Source organism: Phyllobates terribilis, unplaced genomic scaffold (assembly GCF_046119375.1).
Source record: "Phyllobates terribilis strain yellow unplaced genomic scaffold, ASM4611937v1 Scaffold_10__3_contigs__length_209671492, whole genome shotgun sequence".
Classification (NCBI taxonomy): domain Eukaryota; kingdom Metazoa; phylum Chordata; class Amphibia; order Anura; family Dendrobatidae; genus Phyllobates; species Phyllobates terribilis.
This window is the reverse complement of record NW_027362770.1, coordinates 207,488,775-207,504,071: the sequence shown is the minus strand read 5'-3', so window position 1 is coordinate 207,504,071 and position 15,297 is coordinate 207,488,775. Positions and strand designations below refer to the sequence as shown.

At 50.0% G+C, this 15,297-nt stretch overlaps 1 protein-coding gene and 1 pseudogene across 2 annotated transcripts in view; both read left to right on the top strand.

The window, feature by feature from the left end:
• PTPRO (protein tyrosine phosphatase receptor type O) overlaps nt 1–15,297 on the top strand; it is a 621,455-nt gene that overhangs the window by 301,490 nt on the left and 304,668 nt on the right. For both annotated transcript variants that reach the window (XM_073650602.1, XM_073650601.1), the window contains exons 10-12: nt 5,004–5,115; nt 13,829–13,980; nt 15,077–15,197. In XM_073650602.1, the coding sequence (XP_073506703.1) occupies nt 5,004–5,115; nt 13,829–13,980; nt 15,077–15,197 (385 nt within the window). The remainder of the gene's footprint in view (nt 1–5,003; nt 5,116–13,828; nt 13,981–15,076; nt 15,198–15,297) is intronic.
• LOC141164902 (serine/arginine-rich splicing factor 9 pseudogene) lies at nt 1,473–2,314 on the top strand (annotated as a pseudogene).

Below are 15,297 nucleotides of genomic sequence, written 5' to 3'. Positions count from 1 at the left end.
CGAGGGATAGCGAGTACACAGTGTTATGGACGCTTCCTTCACAGATCAATGATGGAGAACCAGTCACTAATGAACTCTTTACTAAGCGGTGACTTGGTAGGAGTAATATACGAGGGATAGCGAGTACACAGTGTTATGGACGCTTCCTTCACAGATCAATGATGGAGAACCAGTCACAGCTCGGAGCATTTTCTACACTCAGATTCTTTCCTCTTTTCTCGATTGTCCTCCTTTCTTTACACCTTCTATTGTTCCTTTGTCTCCACTGTTAATCACTACTTCACCACAACCAAGCTCAACTTTACAGTCCTGCGTAGCAAGAATCCTTTACTCGCCCCACGGTTCCGTGTCTTCTTTCCCCTTATGGAGCCAGTATGGCTGAACTTAGTTTCAAGCTCTCTGACGCTCTGGAACTCCCGCCTGGAACTTTATACTCATCTCACGTACTCCGTCCAGTTTAGACCCAACACCTTGTGAGTTTTAAACTCAAGGCCTTACTGCTAGGCATCCTCTCCCAGGACCTTTTGCTGATCGATCATTCGGTCTCTCAATTACTTCTGCTCTGGATCTTCGCTATCTCTTCCTTTTTGTCTTCTGTCATTTAGTGTCACCCCAGAATACGGCACTACTCGTAATAGACCTTAGGTCCTCTCTCTATGTACGCCAGGCCCTGTCTGTCACTTTCCTTTCAACTTAGCGGTTCCCACTCTGGGCTAGTCCCAAACATTAACTCTCACTATACCTACTGTCAAACTGCACAGATTATCCATATTACCAACACCTTTAACGCACATCATAATACATATTTTACAGCACAGTTCACATTACACCACATAACATTTAAACTTGTTACTTCAAGAAGGAAAGTCAGCAGTATGTCCATCTCCTTACAAGAGTACAAGAGATTCTAAAGGCAATAAGCAAATCTTGGAAACACATTTGTGGCCAGGATGATATTAGTGAGCCCTGTGAGGAGCTGGCTACAGACTTTTTCCAGCACTGAGACCAGTAGATCGATCTTATTGTTGTGTTTATTGGAGATTTGCTCGCTCATCATTCGGTCATGATTCGGTGTTTCCATTCAGTGACCGTAAGCAGAGGAGGACGTGCTTGCTGAATCTCATATATACATAAGGCCTACATTAGCATTTCTGTCCTGCATCTGGACCAATGTATTGTTTCTGACAGCCGTATGTTAGTCAGTGTAGCAGGAGGAGAATCTTTGAACATTCAGAGGGGCTGACTACTTTAGACTGGGGTCACAGTCATGGAATGGTGGATGTAGGAGTAGTATGACACCTACCGGTTGATTTGTTGCTGGGAAACAACCTGGGAGCAGAATTGGTGTGCCACTGGGCAATTGTCGTAACCCAAAGTCAAGGACCGGTTCCCACTGCATCAGCCAGCAGGGAATAGAGAGATGTCAACATGTCAATTAACCCCCACCAGTGGTGAGTAATGCACAAAACACAATGACTGTTTTCATAAAGGAACGTGACCTCGGGGAGATAGTTGACATCAGGGTGGAGGCCCAGGGACTTTGGAACACTGGATCTTCCATCACCCTGGTCAGCCCAGATATTGTCCCCCCAGAGCACTATTTACCAGGCCCCCAAGTGACCATCCACCTAGCTGGGGGTCAGCATTCTGTAGATGGGCGCATTTATGTGGGCAATTTACTGGCTGATGTATGGAAGAAGGAGCTGGAGGAGTTGTTCCATCAGTACGGGTGGATGCATACCATCGAGCTGAAGAATCGGAGTAGTAGCAGCAAAGCACGGTTCGCCTTCATCAGCTTCCAAGATCCACGGAATGTAAAGGATGCCGAGGTTGGACGCAGTGGATACAAGCTCGGTTCTTGTGGGGTACATGTGGAGTTTCCCAGGTCAAACCGGGAATTGGGAAGGATATGGAGGACATCGTGAAAGCAACAGACCCTTGTCACAGCGATCTCAACTCAGAGTTCTCGACTCAGGGCTTCCCCCATCGGGGAGTTGGCAGAATCTCAAAGATAATATGAGAGAAGCTGAAGATGTCTGCTATGCTGAGGTACACAAGGATGGAATAGGGATTGTAGAGTTTATTCACAAGAAAAACATTGGAGCATGCTTTGAGGAAACTGGATGGTACAAAGTTTCGTTCTCATGAAGGTGAAACGAAGCACCGGTACATTGATCTTGTTGTTGTGATTATTGGAGATTTGCTTGCTCATCAGTTTGGGGTGCACGGATCTCTCTTGGAAAATTGCCGACTGGAGCAGGTTACGCTTGATACGCTCGTGAGATCTGTCTTGAGATTTGTCGTCTGGAAGTGAGGAACAATCTTAAGGACTGTTGTTGCTGACTGTAGTGGGATATGCGTGCTGCGGTTGTGTATCCGTTGTCTTGAGGAACATAGGCTGTGACTGCAGACCATACTAGCAGGAGATACCAAAAGCTGTGGGCCAACCAAGAGTTAGGAGACAGTGGGTATCACCCGGTAGTGGGGCAGTGGAACTTCAAGAAAAAAGAAGGGGAGGATTCCAGCTTCTTAGATGCTGCAAACAAGACTTGATTTCATAAAATCAGTTTCCATATACCTAAAAGGAATAGCAACGCGTTTCGAACGCAGGTTGGAGCTTTCGAAATGCATTGTTATTCCTTTTATGTCAATGGAAACTGATTTTATGGAATAAAGTCTTGTTTGCTGCACCTAAGAAGCTGGGATCCTCCCATTCTTTTTTCTTGAGTTTGCACAAGTGGTCCCTTGTTGTTCCGTGCTACCGGACGCCTGAGTCAGGGTGAGCTGGTGTGTGTTTCTATTTTTACAGGGCGGTGGAAGTACCGATCCCAGATTGGGATCTTGTGGACTGGGGACATTGTATGTGACCATCTACCCAGAATTGCTGTAAGACCATGGATGTAAGGAATCAAAAATAGTTGTAACATTAACCTGCCTAGGTGATTATTACAACCCACAACATCAGATCTTCACAAGCCCTAACCCACCTCTTCCGAAGACTAGAGGATATATGGCCGCCCAAGAGAAGGGTTGCAATCTGTGAATTTAGTAATGGGAACTCGGCACTTTCTAAGTAATAATAAGACCTATTCTTTATGATTTTATTTGTATGACAATCCACCAAGGCAAAACATAACATCTGTGGCCCAGAAAACTAAAATAAGAAGATGAAAAGAAATGCAATTAATATAGTATAGACATAAAGAAAAACAAGAGCATGGTAAAGTTTAGCACCAACAATGGTCTACGGCGACCATGAAGGGCTCATATCGATGATGAACGTAGTGTATGAATAGGAGCATCCATTATATGAAGAAAGCTCTGAAAGGAAGGACGGCGTCCCGGAAGGTCGGAACCGCTATGGGAGAAAAGTCACAAATAGGTAAGTGGAGACACGAAAGAAAAGAAAGGAAAGAGCGATGAGAAGTGAAAAGCAGGAAAGAAGAAAAAAGATGAAAAAGTAGAGTCTGTAAAAAATGGGTAAAATAACTCAAAAACACTGAAGACTCCCCGGATTGTGTACTGTATAGTGGATGGACACATACACCGCGTTCCACAAATGATATTTTCTTCTGATTTCCCTGAATGCTGGACGCAGAGGAGTCGTATAATGTCCAGTCACCGACCGTCAGAGGATAAATTACATTTATTGGACAAATCTCCCAATGAGAACAGAACTAGAAAAAAATCAGAAAGCAGCAAATTCTTCTGCAGAACAAGAGTCCAGACATTTTCCAGGTTGTGAAGATCTGAGAACGGTGATTTGTAGGATCTGCAGCGTTAAGACGTCACATTCACTGAGATCAGAAGCTTTTCCATCAGAAACCTCCTCACAGGCCGCGGTCCATGTAACATCGGAGCTTCTGGGACGTCTCCTCCACAATTCTCCTCCATTGATCTTGGGAGTTTCTGGAGAGTTTCTGCTTGAATGTCTTTGCCGGGTGTCAGAATCGCCCCCAGAGCTGCTGATCTGATGTGATCGGCCTCCACCATCATAGATCTCCTGCTGAGGACACTCCAGAGGCTCTCAATAGGGCTGAGGTCAGGAGAGGGTGGTGGCCGCCCCATGAGTTTCTCTCCACTAGCTGCTAGTGATTCGGAGGGTTCTTTGCAGCATGAGATGGGACATTGAGTACTTTACTGTCAAATGTATTGAAAAAATTCAATATTAAAATACAGAAAATTACCACAATAATAATTACAAAGGTTAAAAGAACGACCAAACTTCTTTCCAGTATTGGGCTGAAAATTATTATAGAATGTCACTGTAATTATATAAGTAAAGGGCCAGCATTCATTAGGAATAATGCACCATAACGGATCATCTCAGTACATTGTAATGAGTTACAAAATTGCATACGATTAATTAATGTATCCAAAGTCGCTTTGTGATAATGTCAACATGTAAATTGAATTCTACTATAAAAGCGATCAGATAACGTGCTTGAATGGGTGCAAAGGTAAAAGGGTTAACATCATGACAAGGAAGAGGGTTAGAGGATATGTCGTCTTTATCAAAAGGTAAGTATAAATTCCTCACCCAACTGTCATGCAGATGCCTAATCCAAAGCTGATCCCATAAAGATCATAATATTTTTAAATAAAGTGCTTTCTCATTTTGTTAAAATATTGCACGAGATCGGGCGAGAGCCCTGACGCGCGTGGCAGTGTCCTAATGGAGTGGGGCTGGTTGGTAACATTCCCTATAATTTACTGTGCTCATTAACTAATTAAATCAGATGATATCGACAAGTCTGCCCCCTCCAGCTCCAGGACAGCCACATTGAGGGCAGCACTAACAGGGGACAAAGACTGTCTGTAGAGAGGAAGCTCATTAGGGAGACGGGTCGTGAGGGGCAGGAGGAGATCTCCATGGCTTCTGGTCTGTGTGTAATATATTGGGATCATGCAGTCTTTGTACCACGCTAGGACATACGCTAGTGCTATATATACCAATCACATCTTAAATCGTGCACATAACATTGCTCTCATTCTTATTTCAGAAGCTCAACAACTTACTGCCGGCATGGTACTATAACTTTCGGGTGACGATGGTAACATGGGGTGAACCTGAGCAGAGCTGCTGCGACACTTCTACTCTAAGCTTTATAACAGGCAAGTATCCAACTCAAACCCCAGACTGGACTGGGTATATACACCTACCCGAGCCCTAGACAAAGAGGTGTATATACACCGACCCAAGTCCTAGACAAAGAGGTGTATATACACCGACCCGAGCCCTAGACAAAGAGGTGTATATACACCGACCCGAGCCCTAGACAAAGAGGTGTATATACACCTACCCAAGCCCTAGACAAAGAGGTGTATATACACCGACCCAAGTCCTAGACAAAGAGGTGTATATACACCTACCCGAGCCCTAGACAAAGAGGTGTATATACACCTACCCGAGCCCTAGACAAAGAGGTGTATATACACCTACCCGAGCCCTAGACAAAGAGGTGTATATACACCGACCCAAGTCCTAGACAAAGAGGTGTATATACACCGACCCGAGCCCTAGACAAAGAGGTGTATATACACCGACCCGAGTCCTAGACAAAGAGGTGTATATACACCTACCCGAGCCCTAGACAAAGAGGTGTATATACACCGACCCGAGCCCTAGACAAAGAGGTGTATATACACCTACCCAAGCCCTAGACAAAGAGGTGTATATACACCGACCCAAGTCCTAGACAAAGAGGTGTATATACACCTACCCGAGCCCTAGACAAAGAGGTGTATATACACCTACCCGAGCCCTAGACAAAGAGGTGTATATACACCTACCCGAGCCCTAGACAAAGAGGTGTATATACACCGACCCGAGTCCTAGACAAAGAGGTGTATATACACCTACCCAAGCCCTAGACAAAGAGGTGTATATACACCGACCCAAGTCCTAGACAAAGAGGTGTATATACACCTACCCGAGCCCTAGACAAAGAGGTGTATATACACCTACCCGAGCCCTAGACAAAGAGGTGTATATACACCTACCCGAGCCCTAGACAAAGAGGTGTATATACACCGACCCGAGTCCTAGACAAAGAGGTGTATATACACCTACCCGAGCCCTAGACAAAGAGGTGTATATACACCGACCCAAGCCACAGACCAGGACATGTATATACACGGACCCAAGCCACAGACCAGGACATGTATATACACGGACCCAAGCCACAGACCAGGACATGTATATACACGGACCCAAGCCACAGACCAGGACATGTATATACACGGACCCAAGCCACAGACCAGGACATGTATATACACGGACCCAAGCCACAGACCAGGACATGTATATACACGGACCCAAGCCACAGACCAGGACATGTATATATACGGACCCAAGCCACAGACCAGGACATGTATATACACTGACCCAAGCCCCAAATTAGGACTAGTGTATGTACAACGACTCGAGCTCCAGATCAAGACGTGTATATATATATATATACCAAGCCACAGACCAGGATATGTATATACACTGACCCGAGCACCAGACCAGTATATGTATATATACCGACCCAAACCTCAGACTAGGCCATGTATATACAGCAAGCCGCAGACCAGGACATGTATGACGCGCCCCCTGGGCCATGTTCAAGGGACACCCGGAGCCGGATCTGGATAGGGGTAGTAGTCCGTGTGGCGGTGACCCGGTCCGTGCCCAGGGTGGTCAAACTAAGTGTGTGGCAGTCTTTTGTAGATGTTGTTTAAGTGTCGACTACGCCACCCGTTGATTGCGGCTAGGAGGCCGCCGCTGCAGAGCAGTCCGCTGAGGCCGGTGGTAGGATTGTGCAGCAAGGATGGTATAACCCCCAACGGGAGGGGTATGGCCTCAGGGCAGCAGATGTGGAAGATGGTGTTTGTGATGGTGCAGCAAGGAAGCTCAGAGACATGCGATGCAGTTTCAGGGTTTTTACTCACAGGTGTTGTTCCGGTCACTCCGGCCTTGAGTGACCACCCGAGCCGTGCTGCGTCCACCAGGTGTGGGACTCGGCCAACTCCCAGGCAGTCCAGAGCGTGGTCCTGAGCTCCCCTCTCTTCCTTCCTACTGGCCGTTCCCACCAGGGATCCACCTTTGTCCGGCTCCCTCGGGCCTCTTGGTGGCAAAACCTTCTCTGGCTTTCCTGACCCTACTCGTGGTGTGCCTTCCTGGTGGATGTGGTGAGGGTCGCGCCAAAACTTGACCACGACCTCCGGTTCCTGGCTGAGGATCATTAGCCTCCACCAGTTTGGGTTCCGGTACCCTTTTCTGCCAACCCTTCACCCTTTTGGTTTACTTCTGGGATCTCAGGGTTCCCTCTTGTCTTGCGTCTCTGGGCCTCTCTTCCTCCTCCTCTCCACTGCAGGCCTGGCCCTGGAGCTGGGCCCAGCCGGAGCCACAGCTCCCTGTCAGCCCTCCTGGCTGAACTCTCCCTCTGACTCTCTCAGCTCTGCTCTCTCTGTCTCTAGATGGTGCCCACCATATATACTCCCTCTATGTGTGAGCCCAGGTGACTAGCACCCAATGGGCTCCTACCTCTATGCCCAGAGTCCCTCCCCTATCTGCCCCTACACTACTGGGATGTTCCTCCCCCCCCTCCCACTCCAGCCAGGGACAGACGCTGTCGTACCTGCACATCTATCTGGTGGGAGTACCGTTGTTCTGTCCCCCGGAAATGGGATGAGTGTAGTGCATGCAGCTAGCTGAGCTCAGTCCCACACTCCATCCTTACCCGGGAGTGGAATACCACACCTCTGGATCGAGGTGCAATACCCCTGTAGCAGCCGAGTCCTCGGGGTGCTACATGTATATACCCTGACCCAAAACTCAGACTAGGCCATGTATATACAGCAAGCCACAGACCAGGACATGTATGTACACAGACCCAAGCCACAGACCAGGACATGTATATACACGGACCCAAGCCACAGACCAGGACATGTATATACACTGACCCAAGCCACAGACCAGGACATGTATATACACGGACCCAAACCACAGACCAGTACATGTATATACACGGACCCAAACCTCAGACTAGACCATGTATATACACCAAGCCACAGACCAGGACATGTATATACACTGACCCAAGCCACAGACCAGGACATGTATATACACCAAGCCACAGACCAGGACATGTATGTACACGGACCCAAGCCACAGACCAGGACATGTATATACACGGACCCAAGCCACAGACCAGGACATGTATATACACTGACCCAAGCCACAGAGCTGGACATGTATATACCCTGACCCAAAACTCAGACTAGACCATGTATATACACCAAGCCACAGACCAGGTCATGTATATACACGGACCCAAACCACAGACCAGTACATGTATATACACGGACCCAAACCTCAGACTAGACCATGTATATACACTGACCCGAGCACCAGACCAGTATATGTATATATACCGACCCAAACCTCAGACTAGGCCATGTATATACAGCAAGCCACAGACCAGGACATGTATATACCCTGACCCAAAACTCAGACTAGACCATGTATATACACCAAGCCACAGACCAGGACATGTATGTACACGGACCCAAGCCACAGACCAGGACATGTATATACACGGACCCAAGCCACAGACCAGGACATGTATATACACTGACCCAAGCCACAGACCAGGACATGTATATACACGGACCCAAACCACAGACCAGTACATGTATATACACGGACCCAAACCTCAGACTAGACCATGTATATACACCAAGCCACAGACCAGGACATGTATGTACACGGACCACACCTCAGACTAGGCCATGTATATACACGGACCCAAGCCACAGACCAGGACATGTATATACACCAAGCCACAGTCCAGGACATGTATGTACATGGACCCAAGCCACAGACCAGGACATGTATATACACCTACCCAAACCACAGACCAGGACATGTATATACACCGACCCAAGCCACAGACCAGGACATATATATACACGGACCCAAGCCACAGACCAGGACATGTATATACACTGACCCAAGCCACAGACCAGGACATGTATATACACTGACCCAAGCCACAGACCAGTACATGTATACACACCGACCCAAGCCACAGACCAGGACATGTATACACACGGTCCTGAGACCCAGACCTGGAGCAATATATATGCTGATCCAAGCCCGAGACCTAGACCTGTATTTATGCCGACCCAAAGCAAAGGACCACTCTAGGTGACTGCTGGGGGGCACATGACTGCTGGGGGCCACTTGACTGCTGGGGGCCACTTGACTGCTGGGAGCCACTTGACTGCTGGGGGCCACTTGACTACTGGGGGCCACTTGACTTCTGGGGGCCACTTGACTGCTGGTGGCCACTTGACTGCTGGGGGCCAGTTGACTGCTGGTGGCCACTTGACTGCTGGGGGCCACTTGACTGCTGGGGGCCACTTGACTGCTGGGAGCCACTTGACTGCTGGGGGTCACTTGACTGCTGGGGGCCACTTGACTTCTGGGGGCCACTTGACTGCTGGGGGCCACTTGACTGCTGGGGGCCACTTGACTTCTGGGGGCCACTTGACTGCTGGTGGCCAGTTGACTGCTGGTGGCCACTTGACTGCTGGGGGCCACTTGACTGCTGGGGGCTACTTGACTGCTGGTGGCCACTTGACTGCTGGGGGCCACTTGACTGCTGGGGGCCACTTGACTGCTGGGAGCCACTTGACTGCTGGGGGCCACTTGACTGCTGGGGGCCACTTGACTTCTGGGGGCCACTTGACTGCTGGGGGCCACTTGACTGCTGGGAGCCACTTGACTGCTGGGGGCCACTTGACTGCTGGGGGCCACTTGACTGCTGGGGGCCACTTCCCCATCACCTGCCTGCTCCTGCCCTTTCATCTGCTAGCAGCTGTTGTGTAGACGTCTTGTCCGGTTACATACTGGATCTACACATACTGCTTTCTTCCTACATCACATACTTCTGCACATTTGGTGAATACATGGATGTGGCAATGGTAGAAGAGTCTTTCTTGAATAATCCGGTAAGTCATTCCTCACCATGAAAAATAACTTATTTACAAGAAAAAACTTTTGTAATGAATTTCAAACCCTGCCACAAAATGAGCGTCTTCAATAATTTCTGTGATCTCATTTGCTCGGCAGAATGTGTAAATGAGGACAAAGCAGCTAATATTACTCTGCCATGCTGATTAAATTATCAGAGAAGAATTGCTTCAAAAAGGGACTGGTGATCGAAACCATTGTCTTCTTCTGTTATCCATTGTTACCTCCAAGAAAATGTGTAATCATCATCGTTTTGCATCATAAGGGCTTTACTGGCAAGGACATTGCTGCTTGTATTGCTCTTAAATGGGCACATTTGATCTAAACGATTACTATGGGCATACAGGTTATAGACTGCTGAAAAGAGTGATCCCTGTATGTCTCACATTAGATGTCTTGTTGATAAATTATCTTTTATGCATTTATGTAAATGACCTCTTCCAGGCTATGGGCAGTACGATGTGTAAAAACACAAGAGAAAACTGAGTATACAGCATATAAAAAAGACTTTATTAGTAGAAGTATAAATACATAATATTACATATATAGTGAATAAATGCAAATAGGGAGACGATACAGAACCACGGAAGCACGTAGCAGCTATCCACAGCCTACCAGTGTAGCGGGATAGTGTAAATGAGGGGAGAGGGAAGAGCGACCCAAAATAGCATATGCTAATGAATGACAAGATAGGAGAGGTATCTATAGAAAGATATCAGTACTTCAAGTAATGGTGGATACATATCCCATTTTCCCCCCTAATGGGGCCAGAGTAGATATAAACCATAGTGTAAGATACACTCACCGATGAAGTCACCAAGGGACGCTCAAGGAGGGGGCCAGGGGACAAGGCAGGAGCAAACCAGTGTGGGACCTGCGGACCTCGACGCGCGTTTCGCAAGTTTGCTTTGTCAAGAGGCGAATGCCTGGACGATGCCTGGAAGATAACATTTCCTCCGCACTTCATCTCAATGCATCTCGCCTTCCATCAGCGTCAATCTGTCACTGTGACGTCAGCCGCTGAAGAGGAAATCTTGTCCATGCGCATTTTCTCTGCAGTCTTCCGCCCTTCTATGGGTTTAGACATCAAGTGCCTTCTGCTCAGGTGCCATTCCCAGTGTTCTCCGGGGCATGCGTCTAATCACGCGCTGGTAATAGTTTAGGTAGGCCAAATGTGCTGACGGATTGCTGTAAATCAAATATTTATCTAATCACCAAGTGTCAAAGCATCTGCAAGGAGGCTGATCTGATGTCAAAGAGGCAGCAAAGAAGCCACTTCTCTCCAAGAAAGATATCAGGGACAGGCTGATACTCTGCACAAAGGACGGGGGAAGGTATTGTCTATGGTGAAGTCCCTTCACACTGTTTGGGACATCTTTAAAAATGATTGTCCGGAGAAGAAAAGGTGACGCTGCCATGACGATCAATCCTCAAAAAGCTGGTGAACAAACAGAAACTCATAAATGGTGATGAGATCCAAGCACTGATGAGACAAGGACGGACGGTCGTCAGGCACGGATCTGCCTCAATGCCAATATCCAGCTGCCAGGGAAAGGGCAGGAGTGTGGAGAATAAGGGGCAGGAGTGTGGAGAATAAGGGGGCAGGAGTGTGGAGAATAAGGGGCAGGAGTGTGGAGATTAAGGGGGCAGGAGTGTGGAGGATAAGGGGCAGGAGTGTGGAGAATAAGGAGCAGGAGTGTGGAGAATAAGGAGCAGGAGTGTGTGGAATAAGGGGCAGGAGTGTGGAGAATAAGGGGGCAGGAGTGTGGAGAATAAGGAGCAGGAGTGTGTGGAATAAGGGGCAGGAGTGTGGAGAATAAGGGGGCAGGAGTGTGGAGAATAAGGGGGCAGGAGTGCGGAGAATAAGGGGGCAGGAGTGTGGAGGATAAGGGGCAGGAGTGTGGAGAATAAGGAGCAGGAGTGTGGAGAATAAGGGGCAGGAGTGTGTGGAATAAGGGGCAGGAGCGTGGAGAATAAGGGGCAGGAGTGTGGAGAATAAGGGGCAGGAGTGTGGAGAATAAGGGGCAGGAGTGTGGAGAATAAGGGGGCAGGAGTGTGGAGAATAAGGGGGCAGGAGTGTGGAGAATAAGGGGCAGGAGTGTGGAGATTAAGGGGGCAGGAGTGTGGAGGATAAGGGGCAGGAGTGTGGAGAATAAGGGGCAGGAGTGTGTGGAATAAGGGGCAGGAGTGTGGAGAATAAGGGGCAGGAGTGTGGAGAATAAGGGGGCAGGAGTGTGGAGAATAAGGGGGCAGGAGTGTGGAGAATAAGGGGGCAGGAGTGTGGAGAATAAGGGGCAGGAGTGTGTGGAATAAGGGGCAGGAGCGTGGATAATAAGGGGCAGGAGCGTGGAGAATAAGGGGCAGGAGCGTGGAGAATAAGGGGCAGGAGTGTGTGGAGAATAAGGGGCAGGAGTGTGGAGAATAAGGGTCAGGAGTGTGTGGAATAAGGGGCAGGAGCATGGAGAATAAGGGGCAGGAGTGTGGAGAATAAGGGGCAGGAGTGTGGAGAATAAGGGGCAGGAGTGTGATGAATAAGGGGCAGGAGTGTGGAGAATAAGGGGGCAGGAGTGTGGAGAATAAGGGGGCAGGAGTGTGGAGAACAAGGGGGCAGGAGTGTGGAGAATAAGGGGCAGGAGTGTGGAGAATAAGGGGCATGAGCGTGGAGAGTAAGGAGCAGGAGTGTGGAGAGTAAGGGGCAGGAGTGCGGAGAATAAGGGGCTGGAGTGTGGAGAATAAGGGGCAGGAGTGTGGAGAATAAGGGGCAGAAGTGTGGAGAGTAAGGGGGCAGGAGTGTGGAGAATAAGGGGCCGAAGTGTGGAGAATAAGGAGCAGGAGTGTGGAGAATAAGGGGCAGGAGTGTGTAGAATAAGGGGCAGGAGTGCGGAGAATAAGGGGCAGGAGTGTGGAGAATAATGGGCAGGAGTGTGGAGAATAAGGGGGCAGGAGTGTGGAGAATAAGGGGCAGGAGTGTGGAGAATAAGGGGCAGGAGCGTGGAGAATAAGGGGGCAGGAGTGTGGAGAATAAGGGGGCAGAAGTGTGGAGAATAAGGAGCAGGAGTGTGGAGAATAAGGGGCAGGAGTGTGGAGAATAAGGGGCAGGAGCGTGGAGAATAGGGAGCAGGAGTGTGGAGAATAAGGGGCAGGAGTGTGTGGAATAAGGGGCAGGAGCATGGAGAATAAGGGGCAGGAGTGTGGAGAATAAGGGGCAGGAGTGTGGAGAATAAGGGGGCAGGAGTGCAGAGAATAAGGGGGCAGGAGTGTGGAGAATAAGGGGACAGGAGTGTGGAGAATAAGGGGCAGGAGTGTGGAGAATAAGGGGCATGAGCGTGGAGAGTAAGGGGCAGGAGCGTGGAGAGTAAGGGGCAGGAGTGCGGAGAATAAGGGGCAGGAGTGTGGAGAATAAGGAGCAGGAGTGTGGAGCATAAGGGGCAGGAGCATGGAGAGTAAGGAGCAGGAGTGTGGAGAATAAGGGGGCAGGAGCGTGGAGAATAAGGGGCAAGAGTGTGGAGAATAAGGGGCAGAAGTGTGCAGAATAAGGGTCAGCGCTGCCGGGAATATTGAGGCATCGCTGGAACTTCATGTGTTTGTCACTCACATGTAACAACGTGCGAAATGTTTATAATTGTCCGTCAGTAACCATAGAAACAGCGACTAAGAGCGAAAACACTGAAGAGGGAAAATGGGAAAACCAAAATACGTGTCAGTCTGAAAACGTGTGGCCACGACTGTACCGTGATGTTCAGGTTGGGGCTCTAATATGTTATGTGCAGTATGAGGTCTTACCCGTCACGTTCTCATTCACAGCCCCTGTTGCCCCACAAATTGTGCACGTGGAATATGTCAGACACCTGCTATACGTCACCTGGAGATATGGAGAGAAAACTTTCGATCTGTCCCATTCCAGGATGTTGCATTGGCAAGTGACAGCGGAAGGAAGGAAGCGAATCAAGAAAAGTGTAAGACTGAGTATTATACTGACCCCGAGGCGAGCCCTGAAAAGGGACCCAACGGCGGCTGACCGGGGTCCCCCATGTGCTGGGCTGGTGTCCCCCATGTGCTGGGCCGGCGTCCCCCATGTTCTGGGCTGGCCTCCCCCATGTGCTGGCCGGCTCCTCCATGTGCTGGGCTATGGCCCCCCGTGTGCTGGGCCAGCCTCCCCCGTGTGCTGGGCCGGCCTCCCCCGTGTGCTGGGCCATGGTCCCCCATGTGCTGGGACGTGGTCCCCGTGTGCTGGGACGTGGTCTCCCGTGTGCTGGGCTGGGGTCCCCCGTGTGCTGGGTTGGCGTTCCCCATGTGCTGGGCCGGCCTCCCCCATATGCTGGGCCGGCTCCTCCATGTGCTGGGCCGGGGCCCCCCGTGTGCTGGACCGGCCTCTCCCGTGTGCTGGGCCGTGGTCCCCCGTGTGCTGGGCCGGGGTCCCCCGTGTGCTGGGCCGGTGTCCCCCATGTGCTGGGCCGCCTCCCCCATGTGCAGGGCCAACGTCTCGCATGTGCTGGGCCGGGGTCCCCCATGTGCTGGGCTGGGGTCCTCCATGTGCTAGGCCGGGGTTCCCCATGTTATGGGCCGGCGACCCCCATGTGCTGGGTCGCAGTCCTCCATGTGTTGGGCCGGTGCCCCCCATGTGCTGGGCCGGGGTCCCCCATGTGCTGGGTTGGGGTCCCCCATGTGCTGGGTCGGGGTCCCCCATGTTCTGGGCCGGCGACCCCCATGTGCTTGGTCGGGGTTCTCCATGTGTTGGGCCGGCGTCCCCCATGTGCTGGGCCGGGGTCCCCCATGTGCTGGGTTGGGGTCCCCCATGTTCTGGGCCGGCGACCCCCATGTGCTTGGTCGGGGCTCTCCATGTGTTGGGCCGGCGTCCCCCATGTGCTGTCTATTTTGTCACCAGGGCAAGTTTTCGGGATATTTTTGCCCTGTAAACATAGATGTCACCTTCTCTGCCATCACCCGTCATCCGGTCAGGTGTCATATATCAAAGAATAGGATCTGATTAAGGTAGTAAAACCAGCTGACATTTTCTCCAGTCATATGACCAATGTTACCGCATAATTTCAGGTGTCCAGAACCATGATGACCGCTGTGATGAGTCTGCCAGCGGGGGACATCTATAATGTCACAGTCACCGCCTGCACAGAGAGAAGCAGTAATACCTCCCGACCACACCTGGTGAAGATAGGTGAGTGACCATATATATGGAGAGGCCCTTATAGATCAGACAAATTGTTTACAGGTGAGTGACAGTGTATATATATGTACAGTATATATGGAGAGGCCCG